This window comes from Alligator mississippiensis, chromosome 1 (genome assembly GCF_030867095.1).
Source record: "Alligator mississippiensis isolate rAllMis1 chromosome 1, rAllMis1, whole genome shotgun sequence".
NCBI classification, from domain to species: domain Eukaryota; kingdom Metazoa; phylum Chordata; order Crocodylia; family Alligatoridae; genus Alligator; species Alligator mississippiensis.
In genome coordinates, this window is record NC_081824.1 from 202,964,366 (window position 1) to 202,984,137 (window position 19,772).

Below are 19,772 nucleotides of genomic sequence, written 5' to 3' on the forward strand. Positions count from 1 at the left end.
TCCTATACTCTATAGGTATATTTGGGCTAATTTCACAAAAAAAGAGCTCAAAGCAAATGAAAACCCCTATTTTAATTTTTTTATTCTACTATTTTATATTGCTTCATTTTATTTATTTTTATGCATCATCCTCACATTAAATTCAATTTTATTTTTGTTTAAATTAGTCAAATGTCATTTTATTGTATGCTTTTACCAATAACCATGAAGCATGTAATTTATTATATACACTTTTATTATTAATTCTTCTGTATCATTTTAGCAAAGATGTAAATAAAAAATACTACCACTACTAGTGCCTATTGTAGCCTGCTGGAAATAAAGTAACAAAAACCTAACATGGTGAGTAGCCAGCAAGCTAAAAACTTTCATTTTGATTCTCTTAAAATATTTTTTTTTTCTGAAATTTTGTTTCCGTTTATGGAAAACTGTTATCTTGATGCAGGATTAAATCAATTGTTCCTTTAAAAAATGAGATTATTTATTGTTGTGGACTGTGCAGGGATTTCCATTGCATAATCAGCCCTTCTTTGGGGAATGAATCCTTTCAATTGCCTGAATTGAGCAGGAGTCACCATGGCTATGTCTCTTTCTGATAGTTAAGGTTGACCTAAAGCCTGAATCTGCTGATTATCTACAATGTAAACACAAGCCTGGATTCCCCTCTTAATCTTTTAGAAATGAGCTTGACCCTATTTCTGCTCATGCCTGCCCCTTCCTGTAGCAACTTAACTACATGCTGCAGGCCTCAGGCACAGCTCACCAGCAACACTGTACCAATTTCCTTCTTTCTATGGTCCAAATGTGGAGAGAAGCCCAGAAGGAGAGACAACGGTCCACAAACCTGTTCCTAAAAGGACTCCACTTAATGTGGTACAAAGCAACCTAGGGATAGGGCTGCTTCCAGACATTAAAGAAATCCAAACAAAACTGGTGCTTTATTTTAAACTTGGTTATGCCAAGCCCACTGCTTGACCAGAAGAAGCAGTACATTAAGTTGGATGCAGCTTGCCCAATGATGGGAAGCTTTAGTGGGTTTTTTTTAGCCCTTTTATCCAATAGCTGATTGAATCAGTTTTAGATAAAAGTGCCCAAAAGCTCTGCTGAAGCACCCAATCTATACAGACACTGTGGAGCCAGGCTGAAGTAATTCATTGCTTCTTCTGGTAAAGAGCATTTTTGGTTTTTGGGGGGTTTTTAATGTCTGCAAGCAGCCATATGAGCATCATGTGGATGTCTGCAAGCAGCCACACATGCATTTTGTGGATGGTTTTTGCATGGGCTACCAGAGTCTGATCAGGGCCTGTCAGTCTCACTTCTGTGAATCTGAGATGTTGGTGGGTGGCTCACATAGATGAGGACAGTCTCATTGTCTCTATAAATACCAGTGAAGACAAATACCAGGGTTCCTGGGTGGCTGCCACTTAACTGGGGGATGGATGCAGGAATGGGCTGGGAGGCCTCTCACTTTCTTCTAGCTGTTGTTCACTTGTGTGTGCCCTTTATATTTTAGGTTTTCTAAAACAGCAGACTGATTGAAGGCTGAACCTCTTCCCCACTCCTTCCCAAGCCCAAATGAGAAGAGGGATAGCATTTGACACTTCACTATATGTTGTCCCAGACAGGTTTCTGTGCTTTAAGATAGCTTACCCCTTCGGGTTTCCACTGTGTTACTTTAGAACTGCACGTTACTGATCTTTTGTTGCATTTTATATCGGCCAGTAATGTGTGGAACTCACTCTCAGAGGCCCAGTTAATGGGGCAAGGAGCAGAGATACCTGCTGAGGTCTCTTTCCAGGCTTTTACCTCAATTCTAATTCCAAACAGTAGAATGTTTTAATAAACCACTACACACAGGAGATTGCATACATATTTGAAGATTGCTCTTGAATGCTTGGCTAGACAGTGCTGGTTTCTTGGTTTTGGCTCACCATCAGTCACACTTGGACATATCCATAAACTAAGATGGTCCTCTATACTTGGAAAAACAGGAATCTTTTTAAGTGGCTCAAAGGTCTTTAAAAAATATTTCTGGCTCTTCAGGCTTGGCTCCTTAATTAAAAATCAGATATTTCCCCAGCTCTGTTTCTGGTTTGTTGCCTTTGTGAGCTAAATTAGGTAGTGAAAAGCCTGAAAAAAATGGGGACACCCTCAGATCTTCACAGTAAGACTGCCTCTTTCTTGCATGTTCTAACAAGCAGCAGAATCATGAACAATACTGGCATTTATTTTTTAGTCTTCCAAATTAACCTCTAGTTTCCTGCTAAAGATGTGATATGAAACATCTCACAGAGCTACTGAAGAATTAAGAAGACACCAGTGCATCATTTATAACCATTCAATATTTCCATAGGATGTCTTTGCAAAAATACAATTCAGACATTAGTTTAATTTTAAAATGATAGATCAGATTCTGGAGCACTACGGGGCATCCTCTCAGAAGCAACTGCCTGCTTAGCCATGAAAAGCCCCTGATTTCACATGTGTGTTTCCCTAGGGACAAACAGTAGCAACACATAGTTGTGCCACTGCTAATTGTCCATAGGGAATGCTTATGCATACACACACTGGTGCGTGGTAAGTTGCCCTGGGTAGGGTAGGGGAAGCTGAGGCCAGCACCTGGGCTGGCCCTAGCAGTCTTACCTGGGGTCCCGGGGGCTTCATGGACTCCAGCGGTGGAAATCTGGTGTGTGGGGCCTGGCCACCACCTGGAGGGTGGCTCTGGTCGGCCATGTTTCAGTTTCAGTCAGTCATACTGCTGCCACATGCAATACCCTGCTTTTTTCAAGCATGGATTTTTTTCACACCAAAATCTCCTGGTGTCAAAAAACCCACCCCACTGCAAATTAGAAGTGCAGTGAATGCCTGCATGCACAGCTTGTGCAGTTTGCAGTGCCACAGATGGGCCTGTGGCACCACATACTGCATGTGCATGTTCATCTGGACATTAAGGCTGTGTGAAGCTTTGGTGGCTAATTTGATTCGGTGGACATTTGGCAGCCAAATCTTTGAATCTGAATCAAATCAGGAGACCCATTAATTTCTCCAAATCGAATCAGGAGCCTCTGAATCTATTTGGAGAGATTCGATGATTCAGACATAGACACAGCTTTATATGTTTTTTCTACATACCTCAAGGTACAAGGCAGCTCATGAATGCTGAGATGGTGGGGTAGATGGAGCATCCCACAGCAGCATGGGGGGGAGGGTGTTCCCAGTGCGTTCAGTGGAGGACCTGAAAGTGGACTGTAAGCACTTCTGGTCCAAAAACGTGAGGGGCACCCCCATGCTCCTGTGGGATGCTCCATCTGCCCTGCCATCTCAGCGTTCATGATGGTGAAAGGATGCAGAGAATTCTGAAATGGCATACATATATTTTTCATGGTTACTAATTCTCTTTGCTACCTCTCAAAATCTAGGACCGAGGTAACAGGGAAAAGTAACTTACTAGGATGACCAGTTATTTTCTGTCCTGAAAATATTCTCTGTTTCTATTGCAATAGAAAAAAGTATCCATACATCTCCTTCCTTCAATTCATCGCACACAGATTGTGTGCTTTATTCTTCATGAGGTACTCCCTTACTCTTCTGTACTCACTATCCACATCCCAGGTAGCAGCAGGTTGTATTGAGGGGAGGACTGTACAAGTGAGCATTCCCTGGAAAAGCCACTGCTTCCCCTCTTGCACACATCAGCAGAGAGTAGGCAGGAACACAGGCTTCCAGTGATGATGCAGAGCTGCCGGGCAGGGCTGCTGAGCAGGCATGGTGGAGCATGTAATGAGCAGGCTATAGCAGAGGTATGAATCACTACTTTCAATCCTGTGTTGCTATTTAGAATGAGGGTGAGATTGCACATTTCTGAAATGGCCCCTGGGGCAGTGCAGTAATTCAAACAGCTCTCATTTTATTTCACTTTTTGTAAATTAATCTGTTCCTCTGTCTACCTTCCCATCATGTTTTCTGTCAATGGCTGGTGAAGGAGGTGGTACACATTGTAAATCCAAATCTCATTTTCTCTTCTCCTGCATTTTAGTGGAAGCTGATTTTATGATGCTACATGGGTAGAAAATGACATTTAAAGATAAGATTGCTGGAAAGGAGGAATCAATTTTACTTCTGATCAGAATCTTTCAAACATAGCTAACAATGCTTTTCTTTAAAAAAACAAAAACAAATCTTCTGTTCTTCAGACACAAACTGAGGTCAGAAACTCTACACGTTACTCTTTACATCCATGCTGACTGAATGTACTATAGTGCTTTCTTCCAAAAATGTCTGATAAGTAGATGCCACTAAATGAGATACTGGACCAGACACACCAAGTTATAGTCACAGATGATGAGGTTTGTTAGTCATTTTATTGCTTTTCTACTGTCTGAGATAGAAGAAGAAAAACAAATTCCATGTATTCAAGTCATTCTTTTCAGCAACTAACAGGATATTTATTAGTGTTTTGATCATTAAAGTAGATTTTGCAATATCCACAAGGGCAAAGATAGAAGCTCTTAACACTGCAACCAAATGTATTGTAATGAGCAGTAAGGTTCAAGTGGATATATGGTCTTCATTTAAATTTCTCTACTGCTTAAAGCCTATAATGCAAGGTGAAAATGGATTGTATTAAAATATATCATTGTTTGATCTTTCAGTCATTTAACTCCTCTGCTGTTTATTGAAAATCTGATGTGGCTCTTTGGTGTGCTGATTATTTGCAGGCTGCTTTGCCAGGGAAAATGCTACAAGAACAGGTGTCAGTGCAGCACTGCTAATCTGATATAATTTCCACATCTGCAGACATTAACATAAAGAAAGGAGTGGAGATACAGGACTGACAATAAAAATTAAAAAAAAAAAGGGAAGTGGAGAGAGAAAACAAGGAAAGGGCCTGAGGGAGAAAAACATAGAAAAATACATGCAGAAGAGAAGAGTAATGGGTGCTTGAAAGGACACAGAACTAGAAAGACATAGAAGCAGAAAGGCACAGAAAATGAGAGATGCAAACAAACAGAAATGTTTCAAATCCCATGAAAGCTGTTCCTAAACTGGACAGATGGGCTACTGTTGAGTGAGGCAAGCTGCACAGTTCCCCAGATGGCAGCGTGTACAGAGACATTGCCTTTCCAGTGTTGCCAGTCCCCTCTGTCCAAGACTGGCTACATGCCATGCAAAACTTATACCTGTGATTGCTGCTGTCACTTTCACTGGGACTGCTCGTATGAATTAGTCCCAAAGGCAGTAAAACTGTGATCAGATGGAAACTAAATCTTTTTTTGTAGTAATGTATGATACTATCCACAGGGCCATGCCTTTGAATTGGCCCCATTTACCAATATTTAACAGGAAAACATCATTTTTATTATTCCATGTAAAAAAAAAAAATTCTCTTTTGGTTCCCTAAGCAAAGGAGTCAGAATCTCCTGGAATCAAAGAACTAAAATACTTGCTGTTGTCTAGCTTATTGCATTTTCATTGTTATTTATAATGTTTATTACAATAACTCTTAGAGATTTCTGTCAGGACTGGGCCCTAGTGTGCTGAAGACTGACCAGAAAACTTAGAGGCCTCACCCAGGATAGGGAGCTCATTTTGTAGGATCATGACAAGATGACAAGAAATAATAGATAGAATCGATAAAAGGATAGGGCAAAGGGAAAGAAGGCAGTAAATTAAGCTGTTTTTGTGCATAAAATAACAAGGATTTTCATCAGTCCCAGCTTGTCATCTGCTTAGTCATTAACAGCTGACAGTGCTTTGTAAGCATCATAAAAAAAAGACACGTGTTAATGAAGATTTTAAACAAGGCAAAGGTGAAAGAACACCCATAGCAGAAAAAATATGAAGTGACATAACAAATCCAAATTCATCTTATAGTCCATCAAAACACATAGGGTGCATCTGGTATTTAAATAAAATAGGGCAAAATCCTGGCTCAACAAAACTCAATTGCAAAGCTCTCATTCATTTCAATAGGACCGCTTTTGTTTTGTTTTGTTTTAAAATTATAGTATCAGTTGTAACAGTAGGTTACATTGCCATGAGTTTGCAATAGATCTATAAACCTATAATAGTGTCACCATTAGACTAAGACCCACATGAAAAACAAGATGCTTTCAGGTTGGGCCAGGACCTGCAGTCTATCTCCAAGAAAAAAACCTAATGACTTAAATGGATTTAAATTTTGTCTAAATAAGGATTGTAGTATTTGGTATATTCATTGCTTAACTGTATTAAGGAGGAGGCAAGATAATGTTATTATGGCATATTAGGGCATTTTTTTACAAAACAGGTGAGCATTGTACCAGGTACCAGATGTATTACCTTGCACTTTGATTTGAAAATTTAGTTTTTTAAAAATGTAGCCAGCTGCAGTAAAACCTCTGTCTCTTCCATGGCAATGAATTACATCATTCGAGTAGTCAAACATTTCAATTCCATCAGAGTTCTATGTTTTTCAAAAGTAACCCCAGATACCAGCTTTTAGGAATGAGCTCCATCAATATCCAGTCTAAGTTCTTTTTACCATGTGGCTAATGTAAAAAATCACCCACAGGATGCTGTCTGAGCTGTCTGCTGGCACCTGTCCTTCTGTTTGTTTTTGAGAGAATCCCTGCGTTTATGGATACCTAAAAGCAAAGTGGCATGCCAGTTGTAATACAAGGTTTCTCATTCCCCTGGTGCTAATCTCAGCCTTGACCTGAAAGCGTCCATAGTTTGAAAAGATCATATAATTCACTCTCACAGTAGACAATGTGTTTTAGTAAATATACAAGTTTGAAAGCAGACTCGAGGCTGATTTAAGATGATGTATGACAACATTTCAGCAATTGTCTTTTCTGGTCAGCATAAGACTATTTACACTTGGCTATGTTTATGTAGGAAGATGATAATTTTCCAGTCTCATATAAAACAAAGAATCTGGTGTGACATTTGTTAGTCATCCATTTATCAATTATAGACTATTTGTGCTGAAAAGCCATTTCTCAAAACAGTCACTTGGCCTTCAGTTTCACAACTATGCCATAGTAATAAGCAATTGCCATCATATTCTTAACTGGCCACAGCTCAGCAGCAACTTGACACTTGGTAAATAATATTGAAACATAAATAATCAACATCTGAGAGAAGACCTGTGCATAAAGTCAAATCAAGGCAAAAGGGAAAATAAAAATATTTTGCCCATGAAATCCCAGTTCTGACTAGCCCATTGAGAAATGATCACTTGAACTGCAGGGAGCAAAAGATAGGTTTCAGACTGTGTGAGTAGGGTGATATTTTATTCCCTTTGATTCCTAGCCATAGCAGGAAACAAAGTACTTAAATTTATACTTTCCTTTTCTCTCTTGTTCCAAGGAATGATTTGTTTGTTTGCTTGGATGGGGAGGGTGTCAAGAGCTACATCTCCAAATTCATGGAAGATTAACTTTTTCTGCTTGCCCTTAAGCCTATTGCTAGTCTGGTCAAAGTCTGGAGAGCAGAATTACAGTGGTGAATTCAGTAAAGAAAACATTTGTCTTCTGGGAAATGGAAGTTTTTTCAAATCTGTGAAATCATTTCCTTTAAATGGAAAATGAATTTAAGTTTATGGACCTACAATAGGGAAGATATATTGGGCTTTCAAGAAAATCAAAGCCCCGCTAAAAAAAATATACTACAAATTAAGTCACAGTAGGTTGTTTTATTTCAATTTACTTTGCTTGGATTACTAGTGAGTTCCCATTAAAAATCTTCTAAGTTATACATCTTGTTTTAGTAAGCAGGGGCTACCAACCTCAATAAAATGTTCTTAAGTTTGAAATACAGGAACTGAACAGGAGCTAGGTACAGACATTCAAAAAGTGTGAGGTGGAATCAATGGGTGTCTACATGTGCACAAATGCACTTTAGTTACCGCACATTAAATCTAGCACCTCTATTATGAGGTACTAGGAAAATGTACATTTACCTGTCTTAATGCACATTAACTAAAGAGCCTGGTTTTTAAGTGACACAATGCACATTTGCATATTTTAATGCACACTAACTAAATAGCACAGGTTTTTTTAGTGATGTTTTAATGCACATTAAAATAGGCTACTGATATTAAAGTGCACACATAGATGCACCCAGTCTAAGTTATGTGATTTTCTATAAGCTGCATAGTTTAAACTGTATCAAACAGAACACACGTTCACCATTTGGTGGAGGGCGCAAATCTTAGACTGGGCTCCACCACTTTTAAACCAGGCTATGCGTGCCCAACTTCTTCTCTGTTATGGGTATAGGCCAGTTTTGTGTGCTAAATTTCTTTTCTGTTATGGGTATAGATTGATTTCCAATCACCTATACTGGTGAAAGTGTAATGTCTGTACCTGGCCAGGGAGTGTTACTTCATTAAACAATTACAGTGACTGTAAGTAACTACTCATATGCTACTTACCCTGACACATAATGAAAGCTCAACAAATACACTAAAAACATAAAAAAATCTCTTTTAAGAAGTGGAAGTTAGAACAAGTTGTGAAAATTCATTTTTATAAGAATAGAAAAATGACATAAAAAAACTGCAAAGGAAAATGATTGTTGTGAGCGGCTGATACCAAGGAAATCAAACCAGCACATCTGAGGAACAAGAAGGGTTAATGATGGTAAAACTGCCAGTCCAGTGAAATTCAGTAAAACCAGCCCTGCTGGTTTCAAATCTGTATACACTTTAATTGTGGTAAATGTTATCTGCTCTACTTTGTATATTCTCTCTTGGCCCAAACACTAAGATAATACTAACACCCATGCTTCATTTTAGTTTATTTTAATGACAATTCATCTTTCCCAGTGTCAATGAAAACAAAGTATATATGTTATAGATTTATTATATTGTTCCCAAGTTAGTAATTCCCTTCTATGAGGTATTTTATCAAATTCTGTAGCATATTAAGAACATCTGTATTAATATCTATTGTTGTCTTTATTACATTTATGCCAAAAAAAATTTATCTTCTATTCAAAAAATATTTTCATCATACAGACCCAGACAAGAAAAAGACACGTCCTCTCTTGAATATATGTACAAAATTAAGAGTTGGGAACTTCCATGACCTTGTGTACTTTTGGTGGCAAAGATGTGGACATGCTTTCACCTAGAATTAAACCCTTAGGGAACTCTGTTTTTACGAAGAAGTCACCTTTGTCCATTTAAGTAAGCAAAAGATTTGTTTTACATTATTTTAAGAAAGGTGAAGATTTAAGCATGAATACATTTTTAAATGTAATACTCACCTAAAGGCTATTTGCTTTTTGATTTCTAATTATCTTCTGTACAAATTAAGTATTACTTTTCTACTCATTAAGTTTGTTTATCTCAAGGAGCTATCTGCATTGCATGTTATTATATATTATATAGGACAAAGTGCAGTTTCACAGTAGAATGTTAAGTGTAATTACTGCAAATAAATTTTGGGTGGTTATTAGTGCCATTTAACATGTTTAAGTAGTTTATTTTGCTTTTAAATATTATTATAGTGCCAATTATCTGGCTAGCAAAAACTGAGAGAGAAATAATAAAAAAGCAACAACTAAAAACTACTGTACTTACTATTGATAATTTTGTTGACACCATTCAGGAGCTCCACAGACTCAAAATAAAATCACAGTCCTTTATCTCCTTTCAGAATATAGTCTCTTAATCAAATAATATCAGAGAGGTTAAAATTTAGTAAATTCTTCTGGCAAATGTTTCCCTCTGTTCCATAAACATGCACATCACAGAGAAAAATATGCAATTCAAGACTTCTTATATCATTAAAGTGTAAAAAATCATCATACAAATATAGTTTTTTTCCAGACATCATAATGTCTTTACTGTGATACTACCCATATATTACATTTCCATAAAACATGGGTTTAGGAAAACTAATTGCATTTTAATCAGCCAGTGAACAGAGTTTATTTTTTGGGACAGTTATAGAAAGTGAGCTCTAGTCAGGACAGTTATGTTCATAAAGTGTCACCATAGATTACAGGTGAACAGTAAAGAAAACAGGGAGAAAAAGATATGGCAGAATATCAGAAATACTATTTCACTACTTCATTGGCTACCATCTATAAAGCAACACAGCTAGACTAATTTGGTATGATAGCTATGCATTATGTTCTCACTCTTCCTTCTATGTATATTTAAAATCTTAGGAATCTTTAATATGTTACTGTGGCTAAAAGTGTCAGCCACAGTAGTGAAGGGCAAAATGTTCTTTTTGAAGTAGAGGAAGTATGATGACAGTTTACACAAAATTTAATTAACTATAGTGAAACAATACTGAGTTATCAAGTGCTTGTAAACTATAAACAAGTTTTTTCATCTAGTTTGCATAATCTTAAACTGGAGGAATAACATTTTAAAAATTTTGAATAGGCACTTACTGGAATTACAGTTAATCCTGATACAGTCTAGATGGGGAAGAATAGATGAAAAATGAAAATTTATCCTTCAAGGTAATAGCTGCAGACATCCAATAAAATCACAGTCCACCCTTCCGGGGACAGACACATGCAAAAATGGCCACTCCAGATCATTGATCTTTACATAATGCTGTAACCCAGATAAACTGATCAAACTTTGTAAGTAGAAAAAACAATAAGGAAAAAAATGGCCAATTTCAAACAAAGCTACATGGTGACAAATCTAAGTGAAAAATCATGATTAGATGTCCAAGATGCATAACTGAAGTAGGCTGCACCTTTCTCCCCATATGTGAAAGAACATATGAATTTTCTCAGTGCAATTAAAAAGTGCTCCGTCACAATGGGGCACAGAGCAGGCCAAGCCACAATCATACATCTTGAACCATTGTTATATACTATACCTCAAAGGCTGATATTCTTTTCCTTTATTTTTTCTCCAACCAAACAGGAAAATACAAAGTATGTTCTTTGTCTCTAAATATTGCCATTTACATTCTTGTGAACTTTTCACAGTTAAATATACACACCCAACTCTCAGCAGAGCAATGCCTGTATTTCTGTGTTTTATAATGATACATAGCAAAGAATATTTCATTTAGGAACCCCAACAGTTAAGGAATACCTACTCTCTTCAGCTAATTTCTTTCCTAAGAATTAATTATTGTTATTTGTGCAATAAATACTGCAGCTAACACAGATAGTTATTTTTTTTACTTACTTTCCTGAGGGGGAGAGAGCATGCTCAAGAGCAAGCATGCTAATGTGTCTGCAAATATATTGGTTTGTTCTGGGGCATTATTTCTTTTTTCTTTTAGATTCTTAGCCATTACTTTTTAAAAAGGATATATGCACCACTGTTTTGTCTGTATGGTAATTTTTGGTCGGTGCCCTTGAGGAGCATAATATAAAACCTAGATTTTGTTTCCATATAGCTGAGTTTGTCATGTGTCGTCAACCGCATCAGAAAAGTGGCTGCAAACAGCCAAGGACCAGCAACTACACATCTCTTTCTACAGAAAGCTTTCCTGAAGAAGGCTCCACATTGCCATTTTGTGATTCAAACCATTTTTTCAGCTTGCAATAAACCTATGCTGTCACTAGAGGGAAATATAAGAGAACAGTCAAAACAGAAAATCCCTGGGTTCTCTTTTAATCTGTTCCCTTTTGAAATCTACACATAAGGACAGTAATTCAGTAACCTACATTTGTACATATCGGGCTTTGGGTGTAAATTCACGAGATCACCTGCAACACCTTAATGATACAAATACGAAAACACCATACACAAACCTAATAACCATGGGTAATTAATTGCTTTATTGAATTCATATTAATTTTTATTTGGTGTGTTTTTACTGTTTTCCAAATTCTGATTGTTTATTATCAGCAAAATGAAAGTACTTGTAAGTTTTGTATTTATTAGAGCAAATGATAACGTAACATTTTGTTAATGATATTCCAAGTCAGGAAAGCATTTTCTTTTTCTGTAGAAGGGCCTGTATTTTGTGTGTTCACTTGGCTGTTTGCTGAGGGCCGCAGTCTTTGGGCATTGAAGGGTTGTGTTATTTTTTGACACAAAAATATCACTACAGAGTTGTTTAGAAACAGAAGATGGATTTTACCATGGACTTGACTGCTAAAAAGAGAAGACCAAGCACACCCATCAGTTGACATAATATACAATACTGTACATGTGAAAATTAGAAACTCTTTGACTATATGTGGACCTAGAATATTATTTGGTGGAACTAAAGTTAAACTGACCTATGTATAAACAGTTTGTATTTGTTTACTTAACTCATAAAATTGTATGTGATCTGACGTCTAGAGCTGCTAACATGGAGAATCTGGTAAGTAGTGACCAATTTGCCAATTAAATTGTTTTTATTTTGTGTCTAATAACAATGCTTACAAACTGATCTTCTCTTTTTAGAACACACAATACTACAAAATATATTATGATGGGTGATGTTAGACTGTGTAAATAATATAAAATACAAAAAAAATATATAAAGGACAAACTAAGTTACTTAAAATAATGCATGTGTATGCTTGTGTGTGCATGTATTTATATATGTACCTGTTGAACGTACATATATATATCATTTCATTTTATTTTGAATGTCAAACAGGCTGTCTAATAAATGCTTGCAAGCAAAAACGAAAGAAAAGGGAAAGAAAAGAAAAGGAAAGGAAAAAGAAAGCGTAGTTGAAGATGTTAATTTCTTGGAGAGGTGAGGGTTGTTACCTAGGTTGACCGTTAGTTTTACTCGTCCTGCATCCAGCTCTAACCGGAGCGTGTCTGCAGATTCCCTAGAAGTGGTTGCCATTAAAATGCCGTAAGCTCGTTGGGACCTGAATCGCAAAGACACATCTTCAGCCTCTGTGTGCATCACAACTGGGAGCTGTATTTTCATAAACATACTTCCATCGTAGCTTAAAATGGTGGCCTCTGAAAATGTACAAGAAGCAAATCAACAATAAATAAATAATGAAACTGTATGTACTGAAACTGGTCCTGATAGCCATATATCCAAACAAACCAACATTAAAAAGTTGAAAAATGGTGCATTACAGTTGTTACTAGAATATATAATCAACATTGATTTAAAATCATACAGCTCTTTGGGGGAAGAGAGGGTACAGGAAACTTCAAACTTGTTTTAATTAACTCAATTTGACCCTGTTAAGGTCCCTATTTTGCAAAAAAAAATGTGCGTGGAGATGACTTTATGCACGTGTGTAAAGTCAAGTGTCTTTGCAAAATTTCCAAACTAGTTTGTGTCAAAGTGAGTAAAAGCTATGCTGTAATTATTGTGGTATATTCCAGTTTTGGAAGCTCATTTCAGATAGTTGGCCAGTTTTATAATTACTTGAAAATTTTTTATTTTTAAACCTTAATAAGAACCTATCAAGGTTCTTATTATATCAAGGATATGGTTATTACCAAGATAAAAATAACCCTCAAGGTATAATAGAGAAATGAGTAATGGTCACTTCTGTGGTTTAGTTGGGGCACAAAGTGCTGCACATTCATAGTGACTCTTCTATGACGTGATCAAGCAATGTTTATGAACATTAAGACAGCTTCAGCAAGAGGATCAAAATTGGAGCTGGCATACTGAGGGTAAGATAAAAAAATCTGAGATAAGCAAATAACTGTCAGTTCCCAATGTTACAAAGGATTCCATTTGAAAGTAATTAAAGGGGAAAAAGGGCTGAACACTGAGCAATCAGTCACAGCTTTCTTTTCCTGGCATGTGGGAAACGTATCAAATTCTTCTAAAATGAAGAATTTTTTGTATGTGGGATGGCACAATTATTTACAGAGAGTGAGTACTGCTTGTGTTTCTGAGAATCTTTATGGAGTCAGTGTGGCTGGTAAATGGGCAGTACATTGGTCTGAGTTATGATGCAGCCAAATAGTCCACACAGTCCATGAACTGGGCTGGCAGGACTATAGGAAACGGTGGAAATAATGATGGAAAAATCCTGACTCTGAACTAAACTTTGGTGGAGTCAGTACAGAGAGAGAGATGAATACATCAAGGTAATTATTAGGTAACCCGTTTTAAAGTGCCACATTGTCTGCGCAGGATATTGCTTTTTAATACTGACATTAGAGGAGGACTTTAAATTATTCTGCATCTAAAATAATTTGAACAAAGAAGATTAATACATTTGGAAAGTGAGAATTATGGAAAGTGTTGGAAGTTGATGAATGAATAGGAAGTGGCTGACAACCCTGACCCTCCGGTAAGTACACAGGTTGCTTAGAAATCAAACAAGAAAATGCTAGGCTAGAGAACCTTACACTGTCACAAAGATGTCAGTTATGTGCCAAATGGCAGGAAAATAGATTGTTGGCTCTAACAGCTGAGAAAAGACTTTGTTGAATATAGCGTGGGAACTATCAGAAGGGTCATGATCATTTTTCTCTCGTTAGCCGCATTGATATAATTAAAGAAACAAGAAAGGTGATAAGATCAAATCCAGTGGTATCAAGACCATAAAATGATCTCAGTGGGCTGAGTTCTATGACCCCCCAAGTTTGAATCTATGGGATTCAAAATGCCTCACAACTTCCTATTACATTTTTTCATGTAGGCATAACTTATTGTCTACTGATAGCAACTCCTTTAAGCATGGTGTGCTAGTCTGGGTGTGATATCTCCTAAAACCAGAAGCTGTGTAGCCACATCTGTGGCAGTGGATTAATTAAAGAGCTGGCTACCTTGCAAAGTTATTCAGCCAAGTCTGTTCAAACTGCTACATTGGTTACATTAATGCAGATTTAGTATGCAGACACGGAAGGTGCACATGTGCTTGAAGATATCATTACCAAAGATGGCACATTTACCATACCAATGAAGCCGAACAGGCATTTCAGATAACTTTAATGATCAGATTGTCCTCTCCCAAAATGTTTCTTTAGGCATTATAAATGCATCTCGTAAAATTTTCAGGGCCAGATTTTGTTACACTGGTGTAAACTGAGATAAACTGTACTGAGATCAATGGAGTTAAAGGAGACAAGATCTCAGTATCAGAATAGACTGGTGTTGCCTACATTTTTGAAGGAAGTTAGGTACTCATTGATTTCTTCAAAGACCCTCCCAAACCCTAGAAAATCCATTCAGAATGCTTTTTTTGTCTCATCTGCCCATCAAAAATGGGACAAATATATAGGAGATTTACTCAGAGGGTTACAGCATACACCTATAGTAACTTGAGCAAAAAAGCAGAATTTATGGACTAAAATAAGGTGGTTTTCCTTTGAGAACCAAAGATGTAAACTGATGGCGGTTGAAAAATGCCCACTGCTCCTATTTTTTTTTTACTCTCTCAGAGACCAGCTCTGAAAACATTTACCCAGATGGATAATTTTATCCAGAGTCTAATTCCACAAAGTTTAGTGCAATTCCTTAAGTAATCAAGCGCTTTAGGGCTTATAGGCTCAAACTTACAATATACAATTTGAGGTTTTATTCTGTTTGGTTAATGCTGTGAAATTCAATCAGTTGTATATGTTGTCTGTAGTATATGGCTTCCTCTGAGTTCATGCTTATTATAGACCCAGTTCCATGCCCAATTTCCATTAAGTTAGATGCCATCTTCAAGGGTGCTAGGCAATCATTGAAATGTCACATATCTTCTTGTAACTTCCCATGGCTCACAGTTGGGAATATGGGAATGAATATTTTTAGTCATCAATGTCTTAACCAATATTAATTCTGATGTACAAATATTTTTTCTTTGCTGCTCTTGAAATAAAAAGTCCACACCTGGCAGTTTGTATGAATAGAGCAGTTATCTATAAGTAAATTATGTACCAGGTATGCAGTTATACTAAACATCATTATTGTTAGTTTCATCAAACTTTTTTTTATATTATCCTATGACCCTGTTATTAATAAATTAACAGGAAGTACCCGGGGTAAAAAAGAAAGAAGAAATCAAAAAAGGTGGGTCAAAGGGCAAAAAGCAGATGGCAGGAGAAAGAATAACTATGACTGATGGGTGCAGTGAAAGAAGGGAGGCAGCAAGGATTTAAAAATAAGTATTGTCAAAAAAAGAACAGGATTTCTTCATTTGGGATGGAGAAGATGGGCCTCGGGAGCAATAAAGTAGCTTCTATGGAGAGAAGGGAAAAGGCATGGAAGGCTGTAAAAATCTAGCAAGAATCTAAGAAAGGTTTGAGGGCATTGGTAAATGAATATATTGGACTTGGATTGCTGTATACCTTAGAAATAAGTGACCAGTCCTTGTGCATTAGTGACTGACTGGCTGTGATATTGCCCAGGCTAACTCCTGCTTTAAAGTGTTATAAAACCTTATAGGGTTTGTTGGATTTTTTTGTCTGTAGTTATATCTTGACCACTTTAGATGTCTGCAGCATGTCATCAGAATACAAATGGCAAGTCACTGAAATAGCATTGAAGAGTCAATTATCGGTATCTCTGGATCAGCATAAAAAAAGACAGCCATAGCATAAATGAAAGGATTTCAAGCTGCTTTAAATATTTTTTTTAAAGAATATGGTCACAGTTTAAAAAGCTTGAAAATGAATGAAGTGTTCAGGAGTCTCATAAGGACAGTCTGTTCAATCAAGCTTCTCTTTTTTTCCAAATAGCTTATGAAATTATTTTGAGTTTTGCTGCATTACTTACAGGGGAAAAAATGATAGTGGGTTCTCTCAGGTGCCATTTTGTTATGGTCTGTGTTCCTGTCTCAGCTGGGGATCGCTGTGCATAAATGGCAGAAGTGCTCTGTTGTACTATTATTTTATTTAGAGGGGTAGACAGTGAAACTTTCCTCTAAATCCACCATCCCCTCCCACAATCTTTTTCACTATTTCATTGCATGTTTGGGGAAAAAAAGGGCATGTAAACTCTCTGGCTAGGGGCAGACAAACTGGTTTAAGTGATCAGAAACTGGTTTAAACCTGTAACAAAACAGACATTCAGTGCACATAAACCAGTTTGAAAATGGCTGAAACCAGTCTGAGATCAACCTGGTTGAATGTAGTATCAGACTTAATTGATTTGGGTCAAACTGGTTTATGCAATGTCTGTCCTAGACCTCATCCTGGTTTAACTTAAGCCAGAGTCCCCCTGCATCCCAGATGCTTTGTAGGTCTGGGTGGGGCTCCTCTGCTCCCTAGCTGGAGCTCTGGCAGACACAGCAGGCACAGTAGGCACAGCAGTGTCTCGCTGGCTTCCCCATGCCCTTCCCTTCCCCCACCACCACCCCCTGCTCAAGCAGGGATTCCTCCCCCCCTCTCCCACAGCATGGACCATAGCCAGCATCTAGTATGCTAGGTAGTGCTCAGAGGTGTCTGTGTAAGGCAGACATGACAAAGGCAGAGAGCAAAGTGCCCAATTAGGGCTTTTTGGAGCTAATCAACAGGTTAGCTGGTAATGTCCCTCCATTCCTTCCTTAGAAAAAATTGTTTAAGAAGAAATTGAAATAATGAGCAAGGCTTTTGCTTTCTGGATGGGGTGATAAATTCTCTGTTATCAATTCCCTACTGGCTCCCTTACCAGTCAGGAGCAGCAAGAGGGGAAAACCCCTCTCTAATCAGAATGTCCTGCCGGGGCCTGGACACACTCCCTCTCAGCTCAGCACTATGGAAGGGAAAGGAGGGGAAGGATGCTTTAGCACCCCCCCCCCCCCCCAGCTTCTAGCCTGAGTCACTGCAAGCATGAGCCTGCATTTTCTCAGTTCAGAGGGTATGTCTGTGTGGTTACAAACCACTTCAGATTAGACTAACGCCAGATTAAACTAACCTGCAAAGAATGAATCAATTCAGACTCAGGCTTTTTGAATGTCTGTCTCTAGCCTCTGTGTCCACAGGTCACACAAACTCAGCAGAACTGGAGAGAAGAACACGCTATGTACATCCTCAAAGAGATGGCACTTCTTTAAGATTGTAAGCATGCTATATGTTGGAATGGCTTTATGGCTCAGCAAGAGGGAGCTCATGGGAGATATGATGTACACTCAAATTTACTGCAGACTGTAAGCAGACTGTAAGCAAAAGCACAGAAGAAGCTAGGAGTATTGGCTTCAGAAGACCAACGGATAGAAAACAATGGATAAGATGGTTACAAACTACCAAAACAAAGATGAAAGAGATCTCATAAACAAGTCCCTCCACTGAGTAAGAAGGTTGCAGTGCCTGGTGCAACAGGATGTAAATGATGTTACCTAAATATGTTTGAGTATTTGGTAAAAACTAGAATGTGGATACTGATAACATAAGTTTTGATCACTGTATGTTAGTGTCTAGTATTGTCTGTGAACAATAACCCACTCCCCCAAGTCCTTGTCATTAAGAAATGGAGCCTATGATCTCTTTGTTACAACTAACTATGTCACTAGAAGCAGCTGTACTATAATATCACCTGTGGCATTCTAAAAAGTGCTCACTAACCATACAAACTAAGAAAACCTAATGTAACTGGTGTTGCTTTGTCTGTGACCACATCTAATGGCATAGGCACTGACTTTTACTTTTTTTTTTGGGGGGGGGGGGGTGGCCATGTGGAAAGTTGTACATATTTTAGGTTACAACTCTCTTCCCAAGGGGGACCAGGCCCCCACATACTCAGCACCTCTGCCTAATGAAGTCTGACACTGCCTCCCATGACAACTGCTCCTGTGTGCCAAGTCCTGAAAATGAAGGTAAACAGCCAGTTTAGAGAGGCCCTGCATATATGCTTCTGTTTTCAGGGTCCCTCCTTGGGCAGACTTTGTGGTAGTTACATTGCCATATTTCTGGGATCTGGTGCATAGCAGACCAGAGTGTATGGGAGCGATGCACTTTTCAGTAGTACTCCTGGGCTCATGATGGAGGCAACATAGAAAGGCCCTGTGTGTCTGTGCAATACTTAGGACAGTAGGATCCTGAACTTGGTTTGGATCTCTAGGCACTACTGTAATAAAACAAATAACAATGAGTAATCTTTGTTAATCCTACCAGAGAAAAATAATGAAAAATGTGCACATATCTCCTACCCAGCAATTACACATGGAACTCCAAGATTCCTGTACATGTGTGGAAAAGAACAAGAAATACTGAAGACAAATTCTATTTCCAGACCTCTAACTACTAGAGATTCTCATCACTGAAAGACTTGAATGACTTAACTGTCATGAGTAGTCCCAATGGCTTCAGTGTGTCACCTCCGTGATGTGCATATAAGTATCTGTGGGTGTATTTTTAGTACTTTTCTCCTTTTTAAATATTTTTTTTTTACCAGAATCTACATAACTGAATACAATAGCTTCATGTTTTGCCATTTAAGGGGCTTCTTCTGATAAAAAAAGACTTGCAATGACATGGTCTAATAGGTTTAAACATGATGGAAAAATTGGTTATGTTGAATATTAATGTTCTTTTCTTTAGAAAGTAAGTTGCAAAGGAAAAATGCAAAACCCTAGAATGAAGGGACCTCTGCTCATAGTTTCAAACAATGCTTGACCTGTAAGTAGTTATTCAATAAAATATGAGAGAAAGTTGAAATGATTAATCAACATTAGGGTAAATATTTAATGAATAGGAACAAGATTCTGACACCTTTCTTCACTTTACTTCAGTGGGACTGCTTTGAGAAGTAAGGTATGAAGAGGTTGGGAAGGATAAATCTGATCATTTTCTAATGGATCAGAGATAACAGTATTTAAAAGGAAATGTGGCTTTCCATATAGTTCATAACTGTTCAGTTGGAAAGTTTTCTTTTTTATATCCAGTGATAGTTCATAAAGAAAAATATTCATCTATATCCCCCCCACCCTAAAATGGCAATTGATTCAGCTCCTTGCTGTTTTTC

The 19,772-nt window shown here is 37.6% G+C and overlaps 1 protein-coding gene across 17 annotated transcripts in view; it reads right to left on the reverse strand.

Moving 5' to 3' along the window:
- NRXN1 (neurexin 1) overlaps nucleotides 1–19,772 on the reverse strand; it is a 1,201,358-nt gene that overhangs the window by 622,331 nt on the left and 559,255 nt on the right. For 11 of the 17 annotated variants that reach the window (XM_019497412.2, XM_019497404.2, XM_059719198.1 and 8 more), the window contains 2 exons: nucleotides 12,686–12,889; nucleotides 10,396–10,422 (listed from right to left, as the gene is read on the reverse strand). In XM_019497412.2, the coding sequence (XP_019352957.1) occupies nucleotides 10,396–10,422; nucleotides 12,686–12,889 (231 nt within the window). The remainder of the gene's footprint in view (nucleotides 1–10,395; nucleotides 10,423–12,685; nucleotides 12,890–19,772) is intronic. The other 6 variants (XM_019497420.2, XM_019497419.2, XM_019497417.2 and 3 more) reach the window with 1 other exon arrangement.